The sequence below is a fragment of the Littorina saxatilis genome, linkage group LG7 (assembly GCF_037325665.1).
Source record: "Littorina saxatilis isolate snail1 linkage group LG7, US_GU_Lsax_2.0, whole genome shotgun sequence".
In the NCBI taxonomy this organism is placed as follows: domain Eukaryota; kingdom Metazoa; phylum Mollusca; class Gastropoda; order Littorinimorpha; family Littorinidae; genus Littorina; species Littorina saxatilis.
In genome coordinates this window covers 12,725,211-12,742,710 of record NC_090251.1, presented here as the reverse complement: position 1 = coordinate 12,742,710, position 17,500 = coordinate 12,725,211, and the positions used below count along the sequence as shown (strand labels likewise).

Below are 17,500 nucleotides of genomic sequence, written 5' to 3'. Positions count from 1 at the left end.
CATAGGAGGCAAGAAGCGTGGAGTTGTCGTTACCGTCCGTGATGGAGATGACCAGGCTGCTGTTGTCCGGCAGTTTGACCCACAGCGACACCGTCAGCACTGACCACGCCCCTGTCATGTGACCGCTTACGCTGGTGTTGGTCAGCGTGACGTCTGCAGCTATGTAGGCCAGCATTGAAAAGAAAGGTTTTTCAGTGAAGGGGTGAAAACACGCACACATCTGTGTAGCGCTACTCTGTTGCTGCAGGCTTTCCACTGACTGGGAGGATGCGACCCGATTTTCTCAGCGATGGGACTATTAAGTAATGAAAATAAAAATGAAATGGAAACAACAAATTCATTTTCGGGGTATTGTGAATGCAACCTTTTTTTTCACGTGTTTTGTTCTTTGTAGCTTTATTGTGGTTTCATGCTAAAGGCAGCAGCAAGCAAGCAACATAAAAAAACAAAAATAAAAACAACAATTTTTAACTTGAGTGGTCTTTGTAATCATCACATCTTTTATCTTGTTTAGATATTTGGTCAAAATTAGCACAAAATATTTTTTCGAGCGAGTTATCACAAATTAAATGGTTCTTAACACGTTGTTGTTTTGGTTTTTTATTTGAACCGCGCCTTGTTATGACCTTAGAATTTGACAAGGATCCATCAGGCTTAAGTAAATTCTGGAGGTCGTTAAACTCTGAAAGTGTGTGAATCTTCAGGGATATAGCTGCAAAAACCTCCCAGAAAATGATAATTTTTCATTTCTGATTCGAATTTGACCTCTCTGTGGCTTGAAATTTGACGAGGGCCAACCAGAGTTTGTTCCAGTCTGGAAGACATGAAACCCTTGAAGTGTGCGAAGTTTCAAATATCTAGCTTCAATCACGCCCTGCTAGTATACTGGAACCCCCCATTGGGGTGTGCACGTTAAAGATCCCACGATTGACAAAAGGGTCTTTCCTGGCAAAATTGTATAGGCATAGATAAAAATGTCCACCAAAATACCCGTGTGACTTGGAATAATAGGCCGTGAAAAGTAGGATATGCGCCGAAATGGCGGGCATTGTATTCTGCCGCATTGCCGCACTTACGAATGCATTGTAGGGAAGAGTTGGCCCCACCATCCTGTGTCCATGTGTTGACAGGGCAAAGGTCACAGGTCGTGACCCCGTCGCGTGACTGGTAGTGACCCGGAGGACACGGTTGACAGGGCACAAAGCCATCGGGGGACACGCTGCCGGCCGTGCACAGCTCTGTGTGTATGGATATCAATGCTGAGTCGGTTAACATTAGCTTCGTTCAAAGAATGTTAAAATCAGAAAAACAAGAATGGTATGTTATGGTATAACAAAACAAAACGTTAAAATCACCACTGCCCCCCACCCACACACACACACGCTAAAAAAAACCACTCTTTTTTTCGTATTTGTTTTTTGTTTTTGTTGTTGTCGTCAACATATATACGGATTTTGTCTAAATTGTTATCTTAGATTGTTAAGTACATGTAATTATTGCTTTCTTGTTTTCTTGTTATAACAGATCTTCTGATATCTGTATGTTTGTGTTGCATTATATTCAAAACGTGATTAAAAATGTTGAAAAAAAATCCCACCCCACAACAACAAAGAATGTTACCAAAGAAAGAATCTCGAAAGAAATCATGACCGATCACATCCTGATCCATCGTCATCCACTCACTCCGTCCCATCTAAGCCCTGCTCACCCCCCCCCCCCCCCCCCATGTTTAGTGCTGGGAGCAGAGTAAGGCCCAGGGGCAGTGTCCCTATCTATAGCGGGGATCCAGGGTGCAGATCTGTACATGACTTTGTTGAATTTTTATTTCTGTAAGGCGCTTAGAACTATGTTAGGATTTGCGCCATATAAATACCCTTATTATTATTATTATTATTATTATTATAATTTAAGTTATTGAGACATCCCAGTGCACTAAGGGATTTATAGAGCAAATCGAGAAAATTCATTATTGAACGAAGCGCATAGCGCTGAGTTCAATAATTATTTTCGAGATTTGCTCTATAAATCCCTTAGTGCACTGGGATTGTTTCAATAACGATATTGTCGGTACCGCCAGAGAAAAAAGAAGATACAACACGCACATTTTGCTACGCGCATTTGAATAGGCATTTCTGTGTGGTCAGATCGTAGAAGATCTACTTTTGTGTGGGCTGTCTCGTGTGTTGTGCTTTCATCACACGCAAACTCTTGTTTTAATTTCTGTTGGTAAATTCCAGTGTAGCGTTAAGCTAAACAGTGATGATCTTTCTCTCATTTGAACTCGGAGAAAGGACTGTGCTTTCAGTTATTTGCGGTTCGAAACCTTCATCGAGCTTCGACAGATTGACTGTGCAGAGTTGTGCCCCTTGCCAAGGTCGACGGAAAGCCCATTTTCAAAATAAACGTGGCATGTTTTTCGTGTGGTATCTTCCCTCATCGGGGAGTCTGGTACTAAATATGAACGGTAAGAATGCTCTGAACCCTACACGTATTATATCCCCATCGTTTTATCGTTCACATTTGCCTAACATGTTAATTTGCTGAGCGGGATTTATGTCGTCTGCTAGGCTATTGCACTGAGTCTCATTTCAAAAACAAAAATTGCTCGTCCCGTTGCACTGAGTCTGCACACATAAAGCAGGCTGGTAATAAGTCTTATATGTGTTAAGAACGTTCTAAACCCTACACGTTTTCGATTCCGATTGTTCTTGCCTTAAAATAAACGGAAAGCATTCATTTACTGAACAGATGCAGTCGTATTTCAGTGTAGTCTGCTACGTGCTGATCTAGCTGCGACGTTATCGGAATAACACTTGTGTTTTCTGTTAGCTGCTGGGAATTGTATACTAACTCATCATTTGGTAATGTGGATAATAAGGTACATGCCACCAACATGGCATAATTATGAGAGGAATCTTCGCAAGTCGAAACTGAAAAATTAGACACAGCGGGTTCTATTTTTAGATCAGTGCAACTGTGGGCGGCACAGGCGCATGCAATCTGTCAGAAAAAACCCACTTCTGCTTTAATTGAAAAGCAGGACATTTATGGTCATAATCATTGGTATTGTGGAGAATATAAGCTACATGTCATTAATTAATTCTGAGGATGAGAGTACAGTCTCGCTTTGGCAAAGGGTGTAAGAATACGCTCTGTGGAAAAGTTAGCGCACTCCAGGAGTGCGCTAACAGATTTAAGCGCATCGCCATTAGCCAATCAACTGGTTCACATCAGTCATGTGACACCAGTACTTACTGACAATTATTATTATTATTATTATTATTATTATTATTATTATTATTATTATTATTACTATTATTATTAAAGGGATGTAGCATTTCAAATTGTTATAGAACCTTACATGTAAACTGAAATGTACTGCTGTGCATGTGAGCGTGTATGAGGGTCCTCGACACGAGAAAGCCGGAGTTGTAAATAAAGCATTCAAATCCCCCCCAAAAAAACAATACGAGCGTATGTTGTTGTTTTTACAACAAAGAGGAAATGTAAAAGAAAAAGAATTTTCTCTGAAAAGACATTTAATTGAATTAAATTAATTAATTAATTGATTCGTTAATTCCCGCTAGGGACACTACCCCGGGATCATACAAATTATTCAAATTTAATTAATAGAAATTATTCATGCATGCTTACCCAGACACTCCTCCAGGCTCTGACTGCCAGTGGTGAGAGTGGTCATCCCCTGGGGGCACGGTGTGCATGACGTGGCGTTGTCCAGCTCCGCGTAACTGCCCATTGCACACTCCAGGCACTGGCCGGGCTGACCGGACATGTACAGCCCTTTGGAACAGCCCACTGAAAACCACATTACTTTTTTTCTCTCGCTTTTTTCAATTTGAAAGCTTTTGCCTAAATTATAACACTTATAGCATCGTAGTTTTTTTGGCCTTCTGTAAAGGCCTTCTCTACTTGAGCCCGAAAGTAGGTTCACGACGTCCTTTTTTGCCGAAAATTCAGTGCCAAATGTTTGTGCAGCGATTTTCGCAAAGAAGTTTTCGCGAAGTCGACTTCGCCCAAAGATGGCCAAAGTATCTTCAATCAAGGTCATTGTCGTTTAGTTCATTCTCTACCCGGGCCAAAGAAGCCTCTATTCAGATCATCCTCCGTATATATCTAGGTCAGTCTACATTTAAGAGAGGAGAGCTAAAGACGAAATCGCCTCTGACGAAATGGTGATCTTTAATGTCACTCTTAGGTTGGGAGGATGTTAAAGCACTTTTTTGTCGAGAGACAAAAACCACTCTGCATTCGTGAAAAGTTTCAACCTGCTTTCGAAATACATGTTCAAGAAAATGCACCGCCGAAATATTTTATTTGGGGGGGGGGGGGGGGGGGGGACAGCGACATTTGATGGAAGTTTTTCAAAATGTGTGAGCCGCCAAGGATTATAAAAAGCGGTAAGTGTACCAGGTTTGACTGATCTAGCTGCAACCACTTTGATCACTGTTTACTCAGCGGAGTCAAAATTGAGCCTGGTTTCTATGTGCGTTTTCTGGATGCCTCCGTTACTTTCAGGCACCTCCACCTACCACAAGACATCGTGCTTGACAACGAAGACGTGGTTCCATCTGGACAGTCGGCCTGTAAAGTTGGCAGACTTGGACCATCAATAGTCATCCCTTCGAAGTCAAAGGTTCCGTTCCGCGAGTTTTCAACTAGGCTGTCGTAGATCGCACCCTTGGTCGACTCGAGGACCTGTCGGTAACAAGAAGCAACCATTTTGATTTGGCAAAATACAATTAAAGAAAAGTTATAAGGCCATAACATTAGAGTAGGACGTGGGTAACTTTAAAAAGCAAATGTATTGTAGGATTAATGGGCCGGCCGCCTAATGGTCACACTAATAGACGAATTCCGAAAAGAACTCCGTCGGGTTTGTATTGGTTGTGGGAGAGTGACCTTTTCTGGCAAAACCTCTGACAAAAATTGGAGGAGCCAAATAATTATTGGTTCCGTTGTGACGTTTTCATCTTTCGCCGTTTTGATATTTCGCTTCTCGGCCTAGTTGATCTAGTATAAACTCTACACTGAACAAAAAAACACCCTTCGATAGTACTGATTAGCGACCTTGTGTACCTTACATTCATGGGGCCAAATTTGTCCAACCAATTTTTTTAATTTAACTTAGAAATTTGATTCATCCTAAAATGTTTCCCTTCTTACTCAAGGGACGTAACCACTCGGTACACGTTTTTGAATAAATCGATTTTGGGGGTGAAATCTATTACATTTCACCACCAATTTTCTTCACATGCAAGAAACTGACATGCTTTTTGTCCATAAATAATGTCACTTCTTAATTTTACCAGGAAACAACATTTCAGTCTTTGAGTATGAATATCGAGGGGGAAATATGTACACAGGCGAAAGAGGAAATCGTGACACCGTATAACTCACTCGCTCTTGTTGCCCATGGAGTGTGCAGTAAGAACGATTACGTCCCTTTGTTTCTCAGAAAAACTTACCTGTTTAAAGTCGGCCTGTGTCTGTGATGCGTTGTGTTGATATGGAATGACGATATCGAAGGCAATGAGAACATAGTGTGTCTGGCCAGCATTCCTCTTGTATCTGTCAGAGCCACTCTCACGTTCAGTCCAAGGGCTTCTCCTTCGCCGGCCATTCTCACTGCATGTTACCTATGTACACACAGACACAACGAGCGCTAGAGAGTGTGTGTGTGTGTGTGTTTGAGACTGAGTCGGAGAGAGAGATAGACAGACACACAGAAAGAGAGGCAGAGGGAAAACAGAGAAGAGGAAGGGGAAGTTTGAGAAAGAGAGAGTTTAAGAGAGAGAGATGGGGGGAATAGGGGGGGGGGGGGTGTGGAGAGAGAAAAAAGCGAGAGAGAGAATCGAGGACTCGGGGATATAAAACCGCATACATCATTATGTGCACACCAAGGAAGTGTTTTCTTCACATGGAAACATAGAAGCTTGTAAACGAACCTGTATCTTCTCCACGGTACACGACGGCACATTGAGGCACGCGTTCTGCAACACGGAATGAGCGTTCATTCGGGTGATGAAGTTCTGCTTGAGTGCGTCACCGGAAGTATTGCAACTTGAGGTGTAGTAGAACAAGTCTGAGTGAAGTCGAGCAGCACCGGGACGTACCGAAACTGGAGGAAAAAAAAGAGATTTACATTAGGACTGGTACTCTCGAGAATTTTTTGGGCAAGTGGCTGTGATACATATAATATTATTTTCTGGATTTTGTGAAATACAGCCCCTCTCACTCTCTCTCTCTCTCTCTCTCTGCCCACCCCCCCCCCCTCTCCCGTTTCATATTCAGCCATGGTTTGCTTTGTCTTTGAAATGGATGGTTCCGGCTATAATGTGTTACTTTCACACCAAAAATCTATTTTATCAACCAGTTTATCGTAAAACGTGCGTATTTTGTCTTGCTTGTAATTACAGATTACACGTATGTTTCACTTCCATGTATGTATCTCTAAAGGATATTCATTTTCTTTTGCACCACATCTAGCAATGTAGGGTGGAAGCCTGAAAGCTTCCGAAAGTTAATTGATTGATGAGTAAAAGTTTCACCAAAGCCCGTTTGTCTCATCTTTGATAAATACTAATCACATTTTCTACCAAAGGGGCGTCTCCAAGGGGATACAGACAGGCGTCTATGGCAACAAGACAGGAAACCCTTACATCGCATGACACTGAATGTATTTTGTTGATTTTGTTTTATGGCAATTGTGAAGCGCCATTTACGTGACTCGTGCTATAGAAAAGCTAATTATTATTATTATAAGTATTATCATTATCATTATTATTATTATATAAAAGAGCGAGGGGAGGGGTGGTGGTGGGTAAATACCCCTCTTACCTGTACAGTCGGGTACTTTGGAGGGTGACCACGCGGAAGTAGAGCAGTAGAAATGGCCGTCTCGATTTAGCACTGCGGGAACGTCGTAAGGTTCCTGGCACGACATCAAGCAGTCCCAGCCAATGTTGCCATGGTTACAGGAGAAGGCACCGTTAGCTGGAGGCTGCAGGTCTGGACACTCACTGACTATTTTCATGGCAACAAGTAATTTTAAAAACAAAATGGTGAATCATAAAAAAGGCAGGGCAATAATGACAAGATTCTGGGGTCGGTTTCATGGGTCAGCCTTACTGGTTATTTGATTTTTACGTCATCGCAGGACCAATGAGCGCTTTTGCTGCTAGCCCTGCTTACCTCCCCTGGCGCGAGCGCCAGAGGACACGGGTGAAAAAATCGCTACTTTGCAATGTGTAAATCGGTACTTTTCTATTTTATTCTGCAGCTTAGGTAACTGGGCATAGTCTTCATTGTTTTTAAAATTTGTGGTGTCGAGGTATGTCCGAATCATATGCTACCCATCTTTTACACATGGCGCAGTTACCTAAGCTGCAGAAATTAAATAGAAGAGTACCGATTTACACATCGCAAAGAAGCGATTTTTCACCCGTGTCCTCAGTTTAGCGCTCGCGCCAGGGAGGTAAGACGCTTCTCTCCCTTGGGCCAAGGGAGGTGACCAATGCTAGCAGCAAAACCGCTTATTGGCTTATCTTGGGACAGGTAGGGTTAATATGCTATTTGTGGGGACAGAACACTAGACACACATGCTAACAATGAACACATGGGAACGGTGTTGTAATTCTGCAAGCTGTTGTTGCGGTATTTCAAATGAAACTGATGTTGAAGTTTTTGTTGGAAACCGTTAGCTTAGTTTATGAGGGATATGGTCGGATTCAAATGAATATCTTGGAGTGGAGCGTTTTTGTGTGCGTATGTGCTTTTATTTTGTCATGGGCCACCAACACGGTCGGTCAACTGAAGTTGAAGAAAATCGGGTTTCATGAAAAATGTGTCGACCGACTGTGCCTCTTGGCACGGGAAGGTGCCCGATTACAGCGTTGCCCTCCCCGACAACAGTCAAGGTTTCGTCAAAACCGGATGACGAAGCGGTGGTCCGACTACCGGTGGGACCACCACGAGCCCAGGAAGCCGGCTCCAGGAAACAAAACGACGTAAACGCTCTAGACAATTAACATCACGCACAGTACGAGGTAGTTGTGCGGAACCAGTTTCATAGCACCCGAGGGAATAAGAAGCTTTGACATAGCATAGGACTGTCATCGTCTGTAATACAGCATAGCCTAAATCAGAGCAGTTGTAAACAGCCATGCAGGCTTACATAATTATTATTTGACATCTTCTTTTGTTTTTCATGCTTACTTTTGAGTGCCGTGTCTCTGTTTGTGTTGTTGCCGTGTCATCTTCATGTAATGTATGCGTAAGTGTACATGAGTGCATGAGTTGTTAATGCGAAAGAATGTGTATGAGTGCGCCTTGAGTCGCCTTTTGGCGTTATAAATTCTCGTATTATTATTCTCATTATTATATATCATCATAATTAGAGCGCTTATTGTTTCTATAAAAAAAAATGAGTTGTTGACTATATGAGCGCTTCGAGCTGTGGGGAAGCGCTATATAAATATTCCATTATTAGTAGTAGTATCATGCGCAGGGACAGCAAACACAAGTGTATTCATTATATAGGATCGTATGTTTCAAACGTCAGTCAAGGGAACAATATAAGATATTTGATGGGTTGTTGACAGACCAGCTTTTTTGTCGTCCGAGGGGGAGCATATCGTCTTTTGTTTCATATTTATTGACCAAGGCCGAAGGCCGCGGTCAATAAATATGAAACAAAAGTCGATATGCCCCCCGAGGACCGACAAAAAAGCTGGTCTGACAACAAACCACCAAACATCGTTTTTGTCATCATTTTGGTAGTGAGAAAATAAGATCACAATCAACACAGGGAGCCATGCTTTGAAACACGGGTTCCGTGCTGATAACCACACGAGTTCCGTGCGGATAACCACTGGCAATCAAAGCTGGCGTGTGAAAACAACTTTCTGTATTTTTGAGTTCATAAAATGTTGAGATGAATATGTCAGGTTTGAGGATGCACAGTTCTGTTTGTTCATCTCGGTATTCCACTCCCTCGGCTTTCACTTGTGAGTATTAAGCTTAGTAATCGAATGTGGAAGCTACGTTGCGTCAAAGGTCACAGAAGATTTGCGTCGTGCAGCGAAGGAAAGAATCGCGATCTTGTTTCCGACTCAGTACCTCTTTGTTTTTCATTAAACCTGTCAATCTGCTTGCTCGGCTTTGTGAGATGTTTGCATATCTTGTTGCTAGTTTCTTTGCTTTTATCATTATTTCTTAGGCGTGCTTCGTTTATCGATACAACGTCTTGTGCACGGGTCAAAATGTGTGTGTCAGGGGTCAATTGGTTTGACTTGAACTTGACGTTCGTGTTTCTCACACAAAGATACACGCACTCCATGACTTTGTAAGAAGACATAACATATCGGTAGGTTTCATTTGTTTGTGACGAATTTATTGAAGTAGTTTTGTTTTTTTGTTTACTTTTGCCAGTTTGCCAGTTTGTTTTTGGAACTTTGCAAAGCAGTGTCGTGTCGTCTGTTTAGGTCTGCGGAAACGCCAATGAAAAGAGCCGAAGAATCCTCGAGCGTTTCTATTGGGTTTGCTTTTGATTATCTATGTAATAGGGCTTCCTGCAACTATGGTAACCGGGGATTTATTCCCCGGGGAACATGACATTTATTTCCCAGGTGCTTGTTAATGAAAACTCGTGAAAATGATGACAAAGAACATTATGTTGATCATTAATCATTGTCAGGGCTACCCAAACCCACAAATACCGTATTTGAAATTCATGGAGCCCCGCGACACATTTAACCTGATAAGAATGGGTCCCAGGACGCACTGAATTTCGTGCGACTATTTCAGAAAATGTTCTGCCGGGTCTGTACTTTTGAAAGAGCTCAAAGAATTTCCAATATTCGGCATTACATGGACGTGAGTGTTCCATGGTTAGACTGTCGTCGACTGAGGATTGTGCCTTCCTAAAGCAAGAACGAATTACATCCTGGTCTTCGGACCCTCAAAAAATCCATTGAGGGGGTCCAAGGACCCACTATACAATAAAGTTCGGGGTCCCGGGACCCTCTAAGCAGGGCCGGCGTCTATAGAGACTCGCCGTGATTGTTATTGAAACGGCAAAACGTTAACACACCTGTGCATTCCGGTTTAACGGCACTGGGACCAGCCCAGTCCCAAAACATCGTTGGGGGATAAGTAGCGTCGTCTTTCTGGCAGATAATGGTGTCAGAACCAATCAGTGGGTAGCCGTATGTACAATTCAGATCACATGAAGCCCCGTACACGTAACCGTCGGCGCAAGTGTAGGTCATGACCTTCTGGAGTCTGTTGGATGGTTCAAGGTCAGGTAAAGGACACACAGCAGCTGAAAACAAATGTTTAATTGAAGTACTGCCATGTCATCATCTTCAATACTTCTTTAGCATGCTGTTTTGTTGTACTAGTCATTATAAAAAGCATACCAACATTAACAACAAATTCAACAAAAATTCAGTAAATCCGGAATTAAAAGGGGGTTATCACAAAGGTGCCATTTCACTGTAGACTGTAAGGGATGGTTAGGCAAGAAAGATGCGTTTAAAAAGACATACGTCTACAACTGACTAAAAATTATTTCATAGCAATCAAACACTATGATGCTAAGAAGAAAACAAAAAATCTCACTATTCACAGTCACAGTGAAGGAGCAAGTCCGGGAATTCCCGGTAGGGTCAACGGCAGTATACGTCACGTGTGTGACGCCGATGGAAAAGTTTGACCCGGGTTCGATGTTGCTGGACAACTCTATGGCTTGATCAGAGTTGTCGGTCACGTGGGGTGGAGACCACGTGACCAGTGTGGGTTGACCGAGATGGGCAGCATATATGTCAAGGTTGTCTGGACAGCCTTCAGGGAAGTCCGGAAGTTCTGTGTCTGTTGGACAAGGTAAAACGTGATTCACACAATGAAGTTATATATAAATAACACTCAATCATTTTAGGGTAGATTGAGGTTTTTTTTAAATTCCTTTTCAGGAAAAATACAAGTTCCTTCCATCAACGTCAGAAATACAAAGATTCCATTTGCATTTTTAGGAAAACAGCCTGGAACCTAAAATAGAAAGAGGGTGAATACTCAGCTGACCTTCACAGGAACCGAGCGACGTCCAAGTTTCATCGTAGCTGCACTGAATGTAGGGTGGGTTTTGAACCTCAAATCCCTTGTCACACACCAAGTCACAGGTTGCCAGGTAGGTGTGGCCGTTGGGACAGGTAAACACACCTTTTTCCACCGTCGGCGGCGTCGAACATCCCCCGGCTGTTGGAAATTGAGTGATTCAGTACATCCTCACAGGCACCTCTATATCTAAGCATTCCACACTTTGCAAGTAAAGTGTGGAATTTAGGGGGACGTACACGATCGCAAAGAGTAGGTACAGAAATTCATCTACGTTCAAAAGACCTGAATACTTTGATCTATTGTTGCAAACTAAATGGACCATTTTGCTTCAATTCGTTTGTGTAAAATCAAATATTTCTCTGTCTCTGTCTCTCCATCTGTATCTGTGTCTGTTTGTCTGTCTGTCTTGTGTGTGTGTGTCTCTCTCTCTATCTTTCTCTCTCTCTCTCTCTCTCTCTCTCTCTCTCTCTCTCTCTCTCTCTCACACGTTTTAAAGGCACAGTAAGCCTCCCGTAAACCATCACAGAGCTCCCCGAGCGTCTTCATATAGTACTATATACTTCCATTTGAACGCTCACCGAACGGGAACATCCTGGCTGCTTTCTGTCGAGCGTGAGAAATTTTCAAAGAATTTATTTTCGTGGACTTGGCCTCAACAGCAATGGCGCCTCGTTTTGGTGCTGGACGGCTGTTATGAATACCGGAATTCACGCCCGGACAGTAAGCCTCCCGTAAACCATCACAGATACTGTCAGGCTTTTACACACAGTACAAACACCCTTCCATTTGAACGCTCACCAAACGGGAACATCCTAGGTGCCCTACGTAAAGAGCGAGCAATTTTTACAGAATTAATTTTGCAGATTGTCTCGAACACTTTTTGGACCCATCCTGAACTCAGGTCAAACATGAGTTACTTCCCTTCGGGTCTCATTCTATCGATGTAAATTGGCGATAGCCGTGAATCGATGATTATCAAAATGTTTTTGGACCGTGGTGCGTTTTTGCGCTAGACCTAACTTTTAAAATCTAAATAATAAATTGACAGCTTGTTACACAAACATTCTTTAATCATAAAAGAATTCTTTTTTCATCAAGACAAGATCAGTACAATTCGAAGTTGTGAAAGTTTGAAAAAAGAAAAGCCCGGAAGCAGGGTCACGCAAGGGTCGTAGCAGACGACGCCGGCCAGTGCATATCGCCGTTCCTCTCAACAGTCAAAAGCCATCGTTAGAGTTCTTGTGAACCACAGCCGTTTGTTTCGTGCATAAAAACGTGCTATTGTAAATAGTCGCATTCAAATAACTAACTGACGACTTCATTGTGAAAAAGGGAAACTGGATCACACGGGTTCACGATGGCTCAGGGGTAAGATAAACCACGCAAAAATAAATTCTTTGAAAATTGTTCGCTCTTTACGGAGGGCACCTAGGATGTTCTCAATCGGTGAGTGTTTAAATGAAAGGGTATTTGTACTGTGTGTAAAAGCCTGACCGTATCTGTGATGGTTTACGGGAGGTAAAGCTGATGATTTGAGAATGATGTAAAGGGTATCGATATATTCTATCCCTTCTTGATTATATATTCCCTGTTTCTTGAAAGGTTCGTTTTGAATGTAAGTATTCTCTACCAATGCTCCCGATTATCAATATCTTGTTGTTTATGTTGTTTTGTGATCCAAGTAGCTTACCCTCACAAATTGGCAGTGGTGCATTCCATTGTTCCGAATGAAGACATGTCAGTAACGCCTGCCCTTCGATGTCGTAGTCATGGTTACACGTTATCATGCACGCTGACCCCTCCACGTAACCCCGGGAGCAGGTCACGTGACTGTTTGGCGGAGCTGGGAGATCCGGGCACACCCTGGCTACGAGATAACAAAACGGCAACGGAATAAATCAAGCATGTATGAGCAGTCAAAATGAAATCCCAAGACAAAAACTTGAACAAAGTGAACAATAGAAACGTCATTAAGACTGCAGATATACTGCTGTAAAGAACTTCGATTTCAAAACATTTGCAGATGCTTCAATACCGGTCTGACTAATTACTACGCGACCGTACGCGACCACACGCGACCTTGCACTACCTTGCGCGACTTCAAACTAAAGCATGTACATGTAATATTGTTATATATATAGTATCTTCACAACATTATCTGACTTTATACCAAGTTTTAAGTCAAAAAAATTAAAAATAACGGAGTTATAATGTATTTTGCGACGAGCTATCAAGCGAAAGTGAAATCATCGTGGTTCAGCGTCCATGTTCGCATTGATTTAAGAACGTAGGATCAACCTCAAACTAAATAATGTTCATGTAATATATTTATATATCTAGTATCTTCACAACATTATCATACTTTGTACTAAGTTTTAAGTCAGACATATAAAACATAAGGAAGTTATGATGTATTTTCGAAGAGCTAGCGAGCAAAAGTGCAAGCATCGGATATCTGCGTCCGACTCTTCAATACGCACGTGAGAAGGCGTACAACGAGACTGCGTGACCTACAGTCGAACCTGTTCGTAACAAACACCGTAGGGGCCGACTAAAACTGGTCTTTATAAAAAGGGAAGTCATGAAAAAGAAAACCTCGGGGGCCCGGGTAGCTCAGGTGGTAGAGCACTGGACTTGTGATCGAGAGGTCGCTGGTTCGAATCCGGGCCGGGACGGACACGGGTCAACTTTATGTGCAGACCCGGAGACAGTATGCATCTCCCACCCCCGTGTCACCACAATGGCACGTTAAAGATCTTGGTCATTCTACCATAAGTGCAGATGGCTGATACCACCTAAACACGCAAACATCAAAAAGCCGTGAGGGCGTAAAACTCGAATCGTATAAACCAATTCATGTCCAATAATTATAGGCAATTAAGACCTGACGGTCAATAAGCCCCTTAAAATTTACTTTTACTAAGAAAACCTGTCTGGTATCCACGGCAGTGGTCGGCGCTTTCGAGAGATGGTCGCAAGGGCCGGATCGAATGCACGACAGTTAACAAACAACACGCATTTGTAAGAGTCATTATTACTATGCTACCCGTCATTAAAAAAACTAGGCAGATGCGTTTAAGGGCAGATCTTTCTGATGTAAAACTAATCATATACCTAAAAAGGCCATTCATTCCCCTATCTTATTCAGACAACAGATTGAGTTTAAGCCTATATGATGTAGTGTCTATACAGTGGAACCTAAAACACAGACACCCACCCCGAAAAAAAATCAAAGTCGCAAAATCAAGGTTCCCGCGTTAAAATCGACAAAAAATCTGGAATATGTTCTGCATGCCATAAGACAGAACAATGAAATCTGCATCCCAAAAAGTCAGTTTAGAATTAGCTAGGTGCCTAAAAGAAAAGGAACGCCCAGTTGTATGACGGCTTACCAGTGCCAAAACCTGGGCTTACCCATTATCACGTGATAATTACTAATTAACGCTGTCAGTTACTGTTTTCACTCGTTAGTTACTCATTTTCACGGGATAATTAGTAATTTTCACGGAAAAATGACTAATTTTTAGTTTTGGCACTAGCAATCCGTCAGGAAGTGAGCCAAAACTAAAAATTAGTAATTAACAGGTGAAAGTTAGTAATTTTCCCGGAAAAATTAGTAATTAACACGTGAAAATGGTAATTATCTATTTACTAAAATTACTAATTTTCCCTTGATAATTACAATTATGAGGTTTTGGCACTAGTAAGCCCTATGACGGTTTACTAGTGCCAAAACCTGGGGTTACCCATTATCACGTGATAATTACTAATTAACGCTGTCAGTTACTGTTTTCACCTGTTAGTTACTCATTTTCACGGGAAAATTACAAATTTTTAGTTTTGGCACTAGCAATCCGTCAGGAAGTGAGCCAAAACTAAAAATTAGTAATTAACAGGTGAAAGTTAGTAATTATTCCGGGAAAATTAGTAATAAACACGTGAAAATGGTAATTATCAAGGGAAAATTACTAATTTTCCCTTGATAATTACAATTATGAGGTTTTGGCACTAGTAAGCCGTCATACAGTTGATATAGTTCACCTCTTATTTCTACGACAAAATTGCAGGACGCTGAGTTGGCGGAGGAGTCATTAGCTGTGATCGTAATCAGGTGGAAACCAGGTCCCAAGAGCGAGCCACTTGCTGCAGGGTCAGAGGTCAAGGTCACAGACTGATTGCTGTTGTCCAATGTGTCAGGGTCATCCCAGAAGACAGCCACGGGCGTTTCCAAAGGACCGGAGAACAGTTCCTGGTTGACCGGGCAACCGTTCGGAAACGTTGGTGGTTGAACATCTGCAATTTCATACATTATTATACTCAGTTAAATCGATTTGCTCAATTATTTACAAGTGTGATGCAGAGAAAATCGTGTGGATATTACTTAAACAGTCAGTCATTGCTCTCTGTCGCTTCCCAGAGAACACGTGAACAAACGCTGGGTCCGAAGACTTTAACACGCTGCAATTGTCACCCGAAATAGCAAAAGACTGGATTACAAATACCCAACCAGCGTCGACTATTCCTAGTAGTGCAAAAGAAAAATTGCAGTCCTGTATTCGACTCACACTGGGGTCATATACTGTGCTGTAGTGTATCATTTCACTTTTTTTCGATTTTTCAATACTATAATTTGTCAGCCATCTTACCGACACAGGAGTAAACTGGCGACCAGGTGCCATCCGCGCGGCATGAGACGAAGGGGGAGCTGGCCGTGTAGCTATATCCCGGGTTGCACTCAACCACACACACTTCTGGGTACGTGTATCCGCGATGGCACAGACGTCGCCCGTTGTCTACAGCTGGTGGGGTTCCGCATGAAACGGCTGAAAATAATTATGACAAAAATTTGAGTTCCACATGAAACGGCTGAAAATATGACACAGATCCGAGTTCGCCCGAAACAGCTTAAAAAACGATACAGATGTGATATGCTCAAGACTGCTGTATTCTTATTTGTGAGCAATTTAATTGGCGACAGTAGGCAGCCATACAGTTCAATTCCCATTTGTGACCAAATCTGTTGGCACCAGGCAGCCATACCGTACTACTCCCAACATTTTCAAACTCAAGTAGCACCAGCAGGCAGCCATGCTGCACAACTCACAATTGTGAGCAACTCCGTCACACTGCAACACTCACCGTGCAACTGTGATAAAATCTACTGATGCCAAGCAGGTATTGCATTGATTAGAATAACTTCCATCAGATATAATAATGCTTACAACGCTGAAGCGGAACCCGACACGGGTCAATTTTATGTGCAGACTCACTGAGAAGCAATATCCATGTTCTACCCCCGTGACACCACTGCGGCACGTAAAAGACCTCGGTCATTCTGCCATAAGTGCAGGTGGCTGATTACACCTAAACACGCACACACCTGGGTAGCGCTAGCGCGACTTTGTTGCTGCTAGCTTTCCACAGGGAGGAAGCGATCCAAATTTCCAAGGACAATAAAGTAATGAAAATAAAAAGGTTCAAGATTATCCTTTTGGCATAATCGGTCTACCATACACAACTGATTACACCCAAACCTGGGTAACGCGACTCTGTTGCTGCTAGCTTTCCACTGGGAGGAAGCGATCCAAATTTACCAGGACAATAAAGTCATGAAAATAAAAAGGTTCAAGATTATCCTTTTGGCACCATCGGCCTACCATACACAGCACAACTCACGTGGACAAGATGGAGGTGCGTGGTTCCACGCTTGCGTCGACTGACACGTGACGTTCTGTTTTCCGGTCAGCCGGTATCCATTGTTGCACGCATGAGTGCACACAGACCCGTACATATTAGTCCGTGACCCCGAGCACGTGCGTGTTCCGTGCTGAATCCCCGGCATCGGGTCGCAGTACAAAACTATACATACAAATAAAGATAGAAAGAAAAATGATAAAGAATCAAGATTACAGAAGGAAAAAAATCGGTGAAGCAGTTTTTGAGATTTGCGTTTCGCACACACATACACACACACACACATACATACACACACATACAACACACACAAACACCACACACACACACACACACACACACACAGGCACTATTCTTCAGTTTTACACACACACACACACACACACACACTACACACACACACTGACTCACACACACACACACACCACACACACTATTCGACAGTTCTCTGTCGCCTCCACATAGGCCACAGTTACATCACACATTCGTATCTGTTGAAGGGTGAAGACCCTCTGTACTGTTTTGGATGCGATGAACCTAGGACCATTGGCATTGAACACGTTCTTACCAAGTGTGTGGACGTTCAAGAGATTCGTGACACACACTACAGTACACACACACACTCACACACCTGGAATAAAAACCTTAATTCCGAGCATCTGCGCTAGCC

General features: G+C 42.6%; 1 protein-coding gene across 1 annotated transcript in view; it reads right to left on the bottom strand.

The window, feature by feature from the left end:
• Nucleotides 1–17,500, bottom strand: part of LOC138970724 (sushi, von Willebrand factor type A, EGF and pentraxin domain-containing protein 1-like) — a 42,464-nt gene that overhangs the window by 15,940 nt on the left and 9,024 nt on the right. The window contains exons 6-19 of the mRNA XM_070343220.1: nt 16,813–16,995; nt 15,783–15,959; nt 15,178–15,429; nt 12,827–13,003; nt 11,101–11,274; nt 10,642–10,890; nt 10,112–10,342; nt 6,859–7,044; nt 5,967–6,139; nt 5,487–5,657; nt 4,551–4,716; nt 3,655–3,816; nt 1,077–1,238; nt 1–159 (exon numbers count right to left, since the gene is read on the bottom strand). The exon at nt 1–159 is cut by the window's left edge and continues 52 nt beyond it. Coding sequence (XP_070199321.1) covers nt 1–159; nt 1,077–1,238; nt 3,655–3,816; nt 4,551–4,716; nt 5,487–5,657; nt 5,967–6,139; nt 6,859–7,044; nt 10,112–10,342; nt 10,642–10,890; nt 11,101–11,274; nt 12,827–13,003; nt 15,178–15,429; nt 15,783–15,959; nt 16,813–16,995 — 2,622 coding nt within the window. The remainder of the gene's footprint in view (nt 160–1,076; nt 1,239–3,654; nt 3,817–4,550; nt 4,717–5,486; nt 5,658–5,966; nt 6,140–6,858; nt 7,045–10,111; nt 10,343–10,641; nt 10,891–11,100; nt 11,275–12,826; nt 13,004–15,177; nt 15,430–15,782; nt 15,960–16,812; nt 16,996–17,500) is intronic.